We start from the raw sequence: 14,328 nt of genomic DNA on the forward strand, positions 1-14,328 counted from the left end.
TCCCATGCATTGTCGAAACAGCCGATTTTTTTACTCCAGCGGTTTCTTTTCACGCGAATTTTTTAGAAGCCGTATATGGCAAACTTTGCTGGTATCTTTAGGTTACATTTGAGCATATCTATCAATACACAAATTTTGATTTTTCGTTGGTATGCCCCTTTAAGCGTATAGTAACGCGTTGTAACGCACGTATATTGCACATGCAAAAACGACAGAACGTGTTAACTTTTGATAGCCTTCCGTTAGCTAAAACTTTGTGTAAAAACATCATGAAACGGAAAATCTCATAAAATAACGTGAAGCTTGTTATGGCACGTTTTATGGCTTTCGTTTGAAAAGACGTAACATCAACAGGAAGTCGGAAGTTATACATAAAATACGTGCTTCCTTTTACCAAGCTTGTTTTCCACGTTTTTTTAACTGTTTCTCCTAATGTTTCAAAAAAAAGAAAAAAACATAAGTGTACGCACACGTAGCACAACGCAGCCCATATTTTGTTGTAGGTTACATATATGGCAACATTGCCCTGAGACAATTTTACCGAAAGTATTAAAAAAACTATGTTGAAAATCGCGCTTGTAGCCATGTGATTTTTACTTTGTGTTAAGAGTTGCCTGTGTATGCATGGCGAGGTTCTTTCTTTCTGGCAAAATGCTCATAAACAACAATGTTTCATGTTTTAACCAGATCCACGGCCTACTAAGTAGCTTTAGTAGGCCGTGTCAGATCTCACACAAAAGCAAACAACTGTACAAGATGGTTTAGTAAAAACTAATATTCTATCGATTTATAACTAAATATAGATCAATCAAATATTCAAAATAACTTGACAACTATGAACACAGCCAGTGCCGTGGCGAAGTGGTTAGCGGGCCTGCCTCTAAACCACAGAGGTAGTGGGTTCAAGGTTTGTCGAGGCTACCAATGTAGGCGTATGTGTCCCCGTCTCCATAAATATAGTTTTAGTTTTGTGAAAAAACCTAAGATACAAACATGAGGAAAATAGGCAGTGATCAATATATGACCATAATTTGAAACAACAAGAGATCAAAGATCTAATGCGTGAGCACGTTTAAAACTAATTAGCACAGTATTAATTAATCCATTTACTACAAAATTTATTCCTCATTTAAATGGTAATAGTTAGTTCAGTCGTGAATCGTTGTGTGGATTTCTTATCTCACCAACACGTGCCCTCCCAAAATTTCGTAACATCAGTGTTGCCGCTATGTTAAAGTACATGAGAAAAGTAATCGTTAATTAATCCCTAATCGTGAGGTTTTAAATTTGAAAATTTGGTCTTAAAATTATAAATATATATTATGATTTGATTTCAATCAAGAAAAGAAAGAATAAATGCTAGATTTAAGAACTGAGGTAAGCGCGGAAAAAAGTCGTCCAAAAAACAACAACAAGAACAGGAACAACTGTTCGACGAAAAAGGATCTATATAACCACTAACGTGCTCAACAATACTACAATTGCCTTTCCTTAACTCACATTGCGCCATTTACAGACGCGCAGCCGAGGGATTACTTCCTATCTGGCAGCACAGTGAACTCGAGCGCATATTTCAAATGTTGGTTAATAATACTGAATGTGGGAACGGAAACAACCGGAAACATCGGTGGCCTAATAAGCAATGTATGGAACTGCTATGCGTGCACAGAATGTAAAAGTACTTGAACCTTTTCGCCTCAGTGGATTAGTGGTGCAGTACCACTCACGGCCAACTGCTGTTTTGCACAAAGTTTTTACTTAATAAGGAGACGCAAACATCAACGCTTGAAAAAAGACCTGCGCAGCAACAAGAATTCCAAATTGCGTGTAAATAACTTTAGCAGTATCGCTGGTTTGTTGGCACAAATGCTCAGGAAAGTAAAATATATTTTAATCTAAAGTATGTTACGGAGTATCACTAATAAACAATTGTTTGGTTAATATATTATACTGACAGACCAGTAGAAATTAAGTAATAGAAACTAACGAAGTATAAAAACTCACTATGGCAATTTTTCCATTGGCGGCTGTTTTAGCTTTTGTAGTCGTCGTTGAGATTCAAGGCCAGGGTTCTCGTCACGTGATTCTATCATGCGGAAATGACGACATAGCACAGAAAGGAGAACCAGGGTTTCCTGGTAAGCGGGGACCGTCGGGTGAACAAGGGTTGCAAGGTCCTAAGGGTGAACGAGGATCGCCTGGAATGGTTGGTGAACAAGGGTTGCAAGGAGTAGTTGGTGAAAGGGGGTTGCAAGGTCCTGTGGGACCAAAAGGTGATGTAGGTCAATGTGATCCGACTTGTAGAACGAAATACAATGAACTGAGTGAGAGGATGCAAAGGTTGGAAAGATATGTTGAAGAACGTAAGTTCGGCAATCTTGTGAACAGTATTTTATGTGAGTTTTATAAGTGACGGTGTTGTTTTAAATCAACTCTAGTACAAACTTCGCCCACAACGGTCTCAACTTCGCCTACAACAACTCAACTTCAACCCAGCTTCGCTAATTGCCAGCAGGCATTGAATTTGGGTCTTAATAAAAATGGGGTCCATTCCATAGTCAACCCGAGGAACGGTCAACCCATGGAGGTTTACTGCGATCAAACAACAGATAACGGAGGTTGGTTGGTAAGTTTGAAACATCTTGTTATTAACCGCTGTCAATACCACGTTTAACTTAACAGGTTTTCCAACGAAGAACTGACGGGTCTGAAAATTTCTACCGAACTTGGGCAGAATATCAAGAGAAATTCGGAAATCTAAGCAACGAATTTTGGCTTGGTTTGTATCAAGAGACTAGTTGAGGGTAGGGGGAAGATGGGACACTTTGTCAGACGAGACTTTTTTTTAAATATTCTTTTTACTGACCCCCATTTAATGATAATCAGAATTATTCGGCGGTATTACCACGACTTTATAAAACGCGCGTCAAAGCCGATTAATGTTTTTAAATATTTAAAAAATATGTTAAATAGAAACAGTATATTTTGAACAAGTAAAAAATGCAAAATAGTAAGGTGCTAATTTTGAATGCTCGCTAAATCATAGTAAAGCGGGTGAAATTTTGTAGTTTGCGAGTGTGAACGATTAAACTAGTTTTATAACTTTATAAAAAAAAACTAGAATATTTCGTGCAGTTTGATTTTGTCTCATAAAACTAGATTTAGTTTTGTAAAAAAAATCAAACTGAAACATGAGGAAAATAGGCAGGGGTCAATATGACTTTAATTTGAGATAAAAACTAATATATATATATATTGTTTTAAAGTTATAAAGTTAAGATGGCAAAGAAACTAGCACAGCCGGTTAAATTCGGTAGGTTTATTACTACAAGTTACAGAATACTATTAATGTAAATATATTTCAATTTGGAGTCCCATCTTCCCCCACATTGTTGTTTTGTATGTTTTCATTGCCAAACTTTAAAAGGTTTACTTTAATTTCAACAATTTATACCTCAATGGTTATTCAAATAAAATATACTGATATATTAAAAAGATAATATTTGGAAAATATATTCAAAATTCTGTCATTCGTACTTGGAGATAATTTATGAGAAGTCCGGCTGTGCGAAAAAAAAACAGTGTAGCAATACCCAATTTGTAGAAAAAAATGTAAACTTTATCAATAGTTATAATCATTTTTCTATTATTACAAGTTCATATACATTTTTTAGGATACAATATTTATCAATTGAAGTTCGAACAAGGCCCATTGTCGTTCAAACAATACCAATTGTCATAAAATAATATATGGTAGGTAACCACAGAAATAAAAAAGGGTAGAACGCGCAACTTTCCAAAACCGTGATATATTCTTTTTTCTATTCACGTGACCGCCAACTCCGTCCCCATTTCCCTTCGTCTCCATTGTAAAAGATAGGCGCATAGTATTTTTGGAAGGTTTTAGCTGTTTATTTTAAAAACTACACCAACTATTCAAGTTTGTTAGGCTAGTTTAGTTATTTGGTACGTTAACGCTTAAAGTTTACCACTTGTTTAGGAAATTTAATTATTTAAAAAAATTAATTACAAATTTCAAACAAACGGTTTTTTAGAAATATATATATATTAGAAAATAGTTTTTTTTACACAATAACTTCAAAAAAAGTCAAAAAACGAAGAAAAACTACACAAAACGTCATCGACTCCATTGACTACAATAGTAAACGGGAACGACCCGCGAAAGAGAGACAGTGTATCGTGTTCTCTCCTTTGCCGACATTGGAGATGCGCCTTCTATTCCTTTTTATTTCTGTGTAGGTAACACGTTAAAGACTATAGCAGTAGGGCAAGAAAAGAATGTTAAAACTTGAGTTTCAAAGCGTACAGTATTATTTCGTGTTATTTACGTATATTCCTATTTATAAATACACTTATTATTTAAAATTAACAATGATTTTTAAATGTCCCATCTTATCCTGTGTGTTTTCGAATTTGTAAAATTTCACCTGTTGTGCGAATCGCTAAATAACTCCTCGTTTGTTTTATTATATTTATTTGAATTGTTGTCAATTAATAAAGGAATGATAATACTAATTCGTGGTATTACACAAAAACCGCCATCTATTTTGATTTTGGAAATATTTGGCAATGAGTGCCTAAGTGTCCCATCTTCCCCCACTGTATTATATATAGGCAGTGAAATATTTTTTTTTAAAGGATTAGAAAACCTGCACGCTTTAACGTCGAGTGGAGGTTACGAATTGAGGGTGGAATTAGAAGATTGTGAGAATGATAGAAGATACGCCAAATACAAGTAAGCTAACTCCACATGAATCAATTAAACTGAAATATAAAAATATTTCTTGCAGTTCATTCGCAATTGGGTCGGGTGAGCAACAATATAGGTTGACGGCATCTGGATATTCGGGAAACGCAGGTAATTTTTTTCTAAAGCTTTTTTATCATAACTAAGAAAGATCTAATTGATTAAATATAACAGGGGATTCTTTAAGTTATCACAATGGTCGAGGGTTCACAACATGGGATGTTGACCATGATGAAAATAGGGGTAACTGTGCCGTGGATTATCATGGTGCTTGGTGGTATCGTGGTTGTTATCATTCCAACTTAAACGGGGAATATCTAAACTGTCAAACCGACAGCTACAGAGCTGCAAGTTGGCTTCGCTTCCGCGGAGATCGATATTTCCCTTAAATTTATAGAGATGAAGTTCAGACCCATTTGAGCGTCATTTACCATGCGATAACTTTAACTTCATGTATGTATGCAACTAATATTACCGCAGGTTATCGCATATGGCTTAAAAATAAATCAATCACTGTCAATTTTTGTTGTTATTGTATAAATAGTTAAATATTATACGTATTAGCGGAAATTAAAAAAAATCGCATGTTTGAATCAGATCGGTAAACTGTTTTTAAAATATACAGCGACATCAAGGAACAAATATTAAAAATAATTTACCTCGATAGTGGGCGCAAACGCACCACATAAAACATATGCACGCTGATACATGGCTTTCATTCTAACAGACATTTGCGTTTTATTGTAGAATGATTTTAAAATAGTTTTATCTAAATTTAACACGCATCATACAAAAAAACTGATACCAATTAAATCTAGATCAATAATCTGTAAATGAAATAGTAAGGTCTTATTTTTTCCCAAATCAAAATTGACATTTGTTGCATTACAGCAAAGTGAATGCACATTCAGACAATTAACGCCAGCCATAAATGAAGTTATTTTCGTAAACAGGTTTGTTCTTAAACTTTCTATTTAATATTTAAAGTAGGGATTATTAATGGGTTATCCAACTATCCAACGCAGTGCTCTTGAACCTTTCCTGGGTTGGTGAACCCCCAAAGTTGTTGCGACGAATTCCCCTGCCAATAGTTCATTAGCTTTTAACGTAAAACTAATGACGTCATCAAGGAGAAATGCGTACGAGAATACGTCCCTGTTTAGCCGAAAAGCACTGCTAATCAAAATCAATTATAGGAACAAAATGCTTACGGTTAAAGAGAGGACTAGTTTCGCAATTTCCGGTGATGCAAGATATAGAATTCATATAAAAAAAACTGTGGGAAAGTGGCTAAATTTGTTAAAATTGATCAAAACTGAATATTATTGCTGGAAATTGTTGAAGTTTGTGATGCACCCTTGTATACCCTTTTGCACTAGTGCACCCTGGGGTGCACCGTGCACACCGGTTGAAGAGCACTGATCTAACATTCACAAAAACACAAAGCTCCACACGTGGTAACTTATAAGCGAGCAATAGGTGTACGACGAGACAGAACCCTTACGTTATAACGACTATCGTTGGCCCGCCACGCAAGGATATTAAGTTTCATTCTTTCTATGAAAAGCATTATAAAGCAAATAGTGTGGATAGTTTCTTTAATACGACTTCAATAGATTTTATAATATTAATTACGCTGTATAGTAGGGTGGGGAAAGATGGGACACCTTCTCATTCTATTTTCTTGTCCCACTTGGTAGTACACAAAAACATTAAGATAAATATTAAACTGTATGTTTACGACTCCCAACTGTTTAAAACACGATCAAAATATTGATACAATTTGTGTTAAAGGTGTTCCATCTTACCCCATCCCAACCAAAGTTTAAAAGCGGCAAGTGCAGCATATGAATGGTAGTCTTTGCTTCTGTTTGCATTAGTAGGCTATTACTTCGGTAAGCGGCGGTTACTGACTTCATTTAGTTTTACTTTCGATTCCATGATAACAACACCAACTGAAACAGCTACGTTGTGAGGAAACCATCTGTTTATGGTAGAAATTTGTCTTTCGGAAAACTTCTGACAGCAAGAAATAGTCAGGAAACATATATATCCGCAATCGAAGACTGTTTATTTCTATGTCATTTTAAATCCGAATTTTGCCATTTAGTTAATCTATTGTATTAATGTGTTGACAAACTAATATATAGTATTTAAATATGAGTTAGTTTTGATCGAATAGTGTATATATCAAGGTAACTGTATATATAAAAGCATTGGAGCGAAGAATAATACATTTTATCCATACTAGGCTATATTTTTGTAGTATTATCAATAATATATCGTTGCATAGAAGGAAAGTTCCGCATTATAAAACAGGTTTACTTATAAAGTAGGATGGGGAAGATGGGACACCTTTAGCACATTATATCAAAATATCCTGATCGTGTTTTTAACAATTAACTACGGTCTGTGGGAGTCGTGAGGATACAGTTTTATAATTCTTTGAATGTTCTTTGTTTACTACTAAATAAGACGAAAAAGTAGAGTTAAAAGGCTTCCCATCTTCCCTCACCCTATATACTGTATTAGAAATTTTCGGCTCTTTATAGTCGTTCCCGCTTACAAGTTACCACGCTTATTTACTTCGAAGTGACTTTTTCTTACGTGGTTGAAAATTTGGACAACCCATTAGTGACCACATTGGAGTAACAACTTTTAAATATCTTGCCCAAGGACACGATATTCACAAAGGTAGCTGCATATGTAACATGTGTATATACTATACTACTGTAGACAAACTTAGCAATACGCAGTTGATCTATTTTCTCACTACGTTTGACACATATTAGCTATATACAATCAAATAAACGTCACTCTTATATTCAATTACCAGGAAAGTTTCATACTTAGAAACTTGCGAGTGAGTGCAATAGGTGGATGAAGCCACCACGTATTGTGTGCAATGGGACACCTGTGCCCCATTTTAACCGAAAAGACTTGTAGCATATATCGTAACCTTATAATACGTGCGTCATTTTCGGTGTAAATTGCTGCATAACAGGGTGATTCATATTGTATTGTCGCTTGTTTACCGATAATTACATCTTGTGTCATTATACCCGAAATATAGCTGCAGCAGCAACAGTATATGACCCATTGTATATGTCAATAGTGCAAAGAATGCAACAAACCGATGATGTAGCAATTAAGTGATATGTATATATATAGATTATACAGTCTGAACACAGTCTGAAATCAACGCTCTGGTAGTTGCTAGACATATAAACATTTTCTAGATTATATAGTAGGGTGGGGGAAGATGGGACACCTTTAGCACATAATGTCTAAATATCCTGATCGTATTTTAAACAATTACTAACGGTCAATAGGAGTCATGAGCATTTAGTTTAATAATTTCTTGATTGTTCTTTGTTTACTACTAAACGGAGCGAGAAAATAGAGGTAAAAGGTGTCCCGTCTTCCCCCACCCTGCTATATTACTTTAAGTTACACTCTTTGGTGTATTTATCTGAACAGTGTAACTTAAAAGTAATACAGTAAGAGTGTAACTGAAAACTTTACGTTTTAGACCGCTTGGACACTGAGGAAAAAAATTAAATTTCTTTACCAAAGGAGTGGGATCAAATATGTATGTTCAGGTCTTTCTACTGCTGGTTGCGGTCACAGTGATATTACCGTTTAATGTGACAGCAAGTAAGTCTATATACCTCGCATACTGCTGATAAATAAATATTTTAATGATTGAATGTAACTTATTTATCCTCGCGTGACGGGGCTATACGACAGTCGTTATAACACGGGTGTTCTGTTTAAATTACATATAGTAAGGGTGGGGAAGATGGGACACTTTTAGCACATAATATCCAAGTAACCTGATTGTGTTTATACAACTAACAGCAGTCTATGGGAGTCGTGAGGACAAGGTTTTATAATTCTTTGAATGTTCTTTGTTTACTACCAAAACGAACGGAAAAAAATAATAAAAAGGTGTCCCATCTTACCCCACCTTACTATATAATTAGTATTTTCAGATTAAACCGCACAGAAATATGACAACTAAATAAAATATGAACAAATACTTTTTACGATTTTGTCTTTACTATATACAATAATAGGTAACAGTTTCTTTTATTTGTCTCTTTAATTGCGATAGCGAATATTAAAAAACGGAAAAAGGAAGTTATAGCCACAAAACAACAGTTGATAAAAAACAAGTACCATTAAAATATTTTACATTTAATTGGTCGAAAGAGGCGTGGTCGCTACACCTGGCAGACACACAATGAGCCAAGTTAGACTACTAACAAGTTAAGCCTTCACCAGGACTTGAAAATAACTAAAGTTTTTATTTACAGATGAAACGGACGAGCTTGGGTGTCCCGTTTCTCCGATGACGTCACGCACCCAAGAAAAAAATAATCGACTTGATGACGTCAGTGTAACTTGTGGGTTGGACCAAGTTAGTATCAGGTCGGACATAAAATTTACTTTTGTTTTATGTAGAATATCTAATACAGTTTTCATAATATAATGTTTGGCGCTGTCCTGGCAGTGATTAAATGATTAAAAATCTTACCATTTAAACAAGGAATAGTTGGTTCGAGGTTCACGTGCGTCGTAGTTTAGCTTTCACCTGCGTCGTAGTTTGACCTTTACGTGCGTCGTAGTTTGACCTTTACGTGCTTCGTAGTTTAACATTCACGCGCGTCGTAGTTTGACCTTTACGTGCGTCGTAGTTTAACCTTTACGTGCGTCGTAGTTTAACCTTCACGTGCGTCGTAGTTTAACATTCACGTGTGTCGTAGTTTGACCTTCACGCGCGTCGTAGTTTGACCTTTACTTGCGTCGTAGTTTAACCTTCACGCGCGTCGTAGTTTAACCTTCACGCGCGTCGTAGTTTAACCTTCACGTGCGTCGTAGTTTGACCTTTACGTGCGTTTTGTTTAACCTTCACGTGCGTCGTAGTTTAACCTTTACTTGCGTCGTAGTTTGACCTTTACTTGCGTCAGTTTAACCTTCACGTGCGTCGTAGTTTAACCTTCACGTGCGTCGTAGTTTAACCTTTACGTGCGTCGTAGTTTAACCTTCACGTGCGTCGTAGTTTGACCTTCACGCGCGTCGTAGTTTAACCTTCACGTTTGTCGTAGTTTGACCTTTACGTGCGTTTTGTTTAACCTTCACGTGCGTCGTAGTTTGACCTTTCCGCGCGTCGTAGTTTAACCTTTACGTGCGTCGTAGTTTAACCTTCACGTGCGTCGTAGTTTGATCTTCACAGTGGCAGCCACCATTGGAGCAATTGTGTTCTGTGGTTTACCAATGTAAGTTTTTTAACCTACTTTATAAATAATAAAAAATCCAAAAATAAAAATCCCATCTTTTGTGTGGTAAGTCTAAACACAAGTTGCATGGAACAAAACACCCGTGATATATAACTCTGTCAGTGCCGGCCACGCCAGGATAAATAATTTACTTCTATGATATTTTAAGAATAATAAGTTGTACATACATTCACCGAAAAGAAGAATTAATTAATACCATGCACAAACAAATTAAATCAACCATCCCCCTGGCCCCAGTATTCCAGCATGTGGCCTTACTAAAGCCGGTGTATCACCCAACCACCTCTACGTATCCCCTGAAGACCAGGACCCCACTTCAGTTGCTGATGAATGCAAATCAACTGTGGTTCAATCCCCAAATGGTGGATATGTTTCACAGATTAACATGGACAACGCCTACAACTGTGGAGCTGTATCTGCTGTGAGTGAAAGATGTTTCTGGTTTTCAACTCGTTTTAGTCAATATTTTTCAATATTTGCAGACTGAATTTTTTTCATTTATTTTTTATCAAAAACGTTTAGTTTTATATACCCTTAAAATAGCAGAAAGTCATACTAAAGCACCTATGGTTGGGTTTTAATATTATACATTATAATCATCCACAATGTTACAGACGTGGTAACCCATGAACAGATACAACATGTATAAAATGAAACACCCGTGTTATAATGACAGGAAAAATAGGATTCATTCATTAATTCTTTCATTTCTAATCTTTTTCAGATATCTCCAAGATTTATCAGAACCACTTACAACTTGCAAGCAAACTTAAAGTCAGGATGTGGCGTCCTTACGGCCTCATTCCAGTGTGTATTTGATCGCTCATCGCAAAGGAATGGAAACAGAAACATTGCCCCGACCCAAAAAAACATGTAAATTTATACAATTTACAAATTAGTTTGTAAATTAATGAGCATTCTTAAAAAATTACTTCTTGCAAAAAAACAACATTCTAAAAGCTATTTTTTAAAACTCAAAGCAAGCATGAAGTGAATATCCAAAAAGTTGACAGCGTGTGACCGTATAAAATAGAACACCACTTTGTCGTTTAAAGTGATTTGCTTTAAAGTCTGACCCCACTTTTATATTTTCAGAAAACTATTTCTAAAACCCTCAAGGGAAAATAAGAAGTATAAAGTAAGCACTAGCTTTTACACTGACGGAACATTTCAAACTAAATTGCAAAATCCCACTGTGAACAATGGTGATCCAATTTATGCTGAAGCCAGACTGGATAGTACAAACACTGACCTAACTCTAAAGGTGAGGGGTTCAATTCACTTCGTAAAATTTATATCACTTTGTCTTTGTGTAATATCAAGCTTGGGAGTGTTGGGGTAATGAGCCAACTCTGGTCCAAATCCAAGGTACCATAGTGTGCCATGCTATAACACCTCATCTTTATAGAAGAATGAATGTGAATGAATGTAAGTTACTTTATTTTCGCGTGGCTGGGAATCAACAGTCGTTATCACACGGGTTTAACACCTCGTGCCAGCTTACGAGTTACCATGTTTGTTACTTTGTGGGTGATTATTTTTTGGGGGGATTTTTTTTATTTGTTTATGTATGGCTGATAATTTGGACAACCTATTAGTGACCACTGGGTTGGAGCAATTGCCGGTAAGTCTTGCCCAAGGACACATACGCCCACAATGGTAAATGCATCGAGACTTGAACCCATTACCTCTGGGTTACAGGCAGGCGCACTAACCACTACGCCACTGCGCTGGACTACAAGAATATAGAATAGTTACAAGAATAGAATGACTAACTTTTCTCGTGTTTTCCGTACAGGGGAATACGTGTTATGCATCAGCTTGTAAGGATGGTGGTAAATGTCCAGAGCAGTACCTCTTCTTAAACCAAGGGTTTGTTTATTCACTTTTGTTTTTATAACACTATGTTTATAACACTATTTATAAATCATTACATCAAAATTACAATTAATGGGTTTTTTTATAATCAGGTAAAGCCTGCGTTCGCCATTCTTAATTTCAACACTATTTGGCTTTGTCATATAATGTGCGGAATCATTGCTTTGTTCTTAAAATAAAATAAGGGTAAAACAAACTTAGAAAATTAAGAGTTTTTAAACAAATGAATTAAACATAACACATAGCATTGATTGATTGTGTATTAACAATATCTATTTATATTTAACACATTAGATGTCCAGTTGATGGTGTGAGCTACAATGCAACTAACACTCGTGGTCGCTTTGGCATAAAAAGTTTTGAATTTTTATATGGTAGAAACGGACTTACTTATTTGCATTGTGAATGGACTGTTTGCAACAAGAAATATCACCCATGCAAATCATCTGTAAGTATTTGAGTTGTATTTGTCTATAAAGATGAAAAATATCAAATAAATAATCACCCACAAAGTTACATCTGTGGTAACTTGTAAGCAGGCACAAAGTGCATGAAGTGTATATATTGCGGTGTCACTTTTTCAACCAAATGTGTTTGCTTTATCTATAATTGTGTTGTAACGACTGACTTCTTTCCAAGCACATTACATTCCTTGCCACTCTAACAGAAGATGGTAAGAAAGCTATGACAAACAAACCTAAAAAAAAATATTGTTTGTTTTTTTTTTCAAGAATGCCATTTTATTTTATATTTTACAGGAGTGTGAAACGAAAAGAGAAAAGCGCGAAGTACAGACTGTGGATCAACCTGGTTGTGAAATGCTTGTCACATTTAAACCAATTCGTGTTATACCAACATGTGATAAGGTAATCTAATACATTGAATAAAAACATGTTTATCCTGGCAGAGTGGGACCACAATAGTCGTTATAACACGAGTGTTCTGTTTTATACACCTCGTGCCGTTTACGAGTTACCACATATGTAACTTTGTGGATAATTTTTTTTTTCTGTATGGCTGACAATTTAGACAACTCATTAGTAGCCATTGGTTTGGAGCCAATTGCTGTTAAGCGTCTTGTCCAAGGTCACAAATGCTCATAGTTGTACCATAAAGGCTTAAACCCGTAACCTATGGATTAAAGGCAGCCATGCTAACCAAAGGCCACGATGTTGAATTATTTATTTTTATACACCAACAACAAATATTCTTGTTTTTTTAAACAACAATATATTCTAGCCTGATACATGTGGACAGCTATGTAATGTAGTTGGGGACAATGTTGTTTGTTCTTGCAACGAGGGATACAAGCTTGACGATGATGGAAAATCTTGTGTGCAGTTATAATGGTTAGTTGGGTTGTTTTACTTCTTTGTAAAAATATTTGTGTTTTTTATTCTGTAGTTGGACTATTATTTTATTGGTGACATTCAGAAGTTATCATGAGTCTAACTTTGTCACGTATTTTTCATTTGTTGTTAACTTGCACAGTTACTGACCACTGGTTTAAAGCAATTATGTTACAATGTCTTGCCCAAGTACATAACACCTATATGTTAACCACATTTAATTGAATGAATGAATGAATGAATGAATGAATGAATGAATGAATGAATGAATGAATGAATGAATGAATGAATGAATGAATGAATGAATGTAACTTACTTTATCCTTGCGTGGCCGGAAAACGACAGTCGTTATCACACGGGTTTAACACCTCGTGCCAGTTTACGAGTTACCATGTATGTTACTTTGTAGATAATTATTTTTGATTTTTAACTAGAATTAACTTGCTCTATTTTCCGACAGAGCGTAAACTGAATGGAACCGGAAAATGACAACCCGACCACGGACACTTTTTAATTTACATGTACCCAAGAGTATTTATCTTTTATTATCATAAATAATCAAATAATCACTGCTGTAGTTTAAAAAACCTTAAGTTTTAAATAATATTTATTCAAAATCCATGCTTGGAAATACAGCTCCTATTGTTCCACCGCTTGGCAGAAAGTAAAGTTCAAACGGTTTCTATTATTAATATTAAATATAGGTAGGGTGGGGGAAGACGAGACACTTTAGCTTCTATTTAAATATCCTGATCGTGTTTTAAACAATTCACAATAATCTATGGCAGTCGTAAAAATACAGTGTTACAATTTTTTGAATTTTTTTTGTTTACTACAAAATAATACAAATAGAATAAAATGTGTCCCGTCTTGTTTCATACACCCGTGCCAGCTTTCGAGTTACCCAGTATATTACTTTGTGAGTAATTATTTTTTTAGGGATTTTTTTTTTATTTATGGCTGATAATTTGGACAACCCATTAGTAACCACTGGGTTGGAGCAATTACTGTTAAGTGTTTTGTAGCAGTG

General features: G+C 35.4%; 2 protein-coding genes across 2 annotated transcripts; both read left to right on the top strand.

Moving 5' to 3' along the window:
• The first annotated feature begins 1,531 nt into the window (after nucleotides 1-1,531).
• On the top strand, nucleotides 1,532-5,288 carry LOC100177039 (ficolin-1-like). The gene is made up of 6 exons (XM_009863452.3): nucleotides 1,532-2,363; nucleotides 2,439-2,626; nucleotides 2,683-2,779; nucleotides 4,660-4,756; nucleotides 4,812-4,879; nucleotides 4,943-5,288. Exons 1-6 carry the CDS (start codon nucleotides 2,006-2,008, stop codon nucleotides 5,155-5,157), a joined length of 1,023 nt encoding a protein of 340 aa, XP_009861754.1. The 5' UTR covers nucleotides 1,532-2,005; the 3' UTR covers nucleotides 5,158-5,288.
• A 2,919-nt stretch (nucleotides 5,289-8,207) lies between these two features.
• On the top strand, nucleotides 8,208-13,770 carry LOC104266671 (alpha-tectorin-like). Its single transcript, XM_018816115.2, has 10 exons — nucleotides 8,208-8,425; nucleotides 9,088-9,202; nucleotides 10,309-10,492; nucleotides 10,796-10,944; nucleotides 11,167-11,335; nucleotides 11,870-11,943; nucleotides 12,244-12,397; nucleotides 12,708-12,815; nucleotides 13,189-13,298; nucleotides 13,759-13,770. Exons 1-9 carry the CDS (start codon nucleotides 8,359-8,361, stop codon nucleotides 13,294-13,296), a joined length of 1,128 nt encoding a protein of 375 aa, XP_018671660.1. The 5' UTR covers nucleotides 8,208-8,358; the 3' UTR covers nucleotides 13,297-13,298; nucleotides 13,759-13,770.
• The last annotated feature ends 558 nt before the right edge of the window (nucleotides 13,771-14,328 follow it).

The sequence above is a fragment of the Ciona intestinalis genome, unplaced genomic scaffold (assembly GCF_000224145.3).
Source record: "Ciona intestinalis unplaced genomic scaffold, KH HT000141.2, whole genome shotgun sequence".
In the NCBI taxonomy this organism is placed as follows: Eukaryota; Metazoa; Chordata; class Ascidiacea; order Phlebobranchia; family Cionidae; genus Ciona; species Ciona intestinalis.

What these genes read in the sequence shown, in the direction of transcription:
- LOC104266671 (XM_018816115.2), top strand. Translation starts at nt 8,359, where the DNA reads ATGTATGTTCAGGTCTTTCTACTGCTGGTTGCGGTCACAGTGATATTA. An exon ending in ACTGTGGAGCTGTATCTGCT is followed by an intron (nt 10,493 to 10,795) that starts GTGAGTGAAAGA and finishes AATCTTTTTCAG; the next exon opens with ATATCTCCAAGATTTATCAG. An exon ending in TTATACCAACATGTGATAAG is followed by an intron (nt 12,816 to 13,188) that starts GTAATCTAATAC and finishes AATATATTCTAG; the next exon opens with CCTGATACATGTGGACAGCT.
- LOC100177039 (XM_009863452.3), top strand. Translation starts at nt 2,006, where the DNA reads ATGGCAATTTTTCCATTGGCGGCTGTTTTAGCTTTTGTAGTCGTCGTT. An exon ending in CAGATAACGGAGGTTGGTTG is followed by an intron (nt 2,627 to 2,682) that starts GTAAGTTTGAAA and finishes TTAACTTAACAG; the next exon opens with GTTTTCCAACGAAGAACTGA. An exon ending in AGAAGATACGCCAAATACAA is followed by an intron (nt 4,757 to 4,811) that starts GTAAGCTAACTC and finishes TATTTCTTGCAG; the next exon opens with TTCATTCGCAATTGGGTCGG.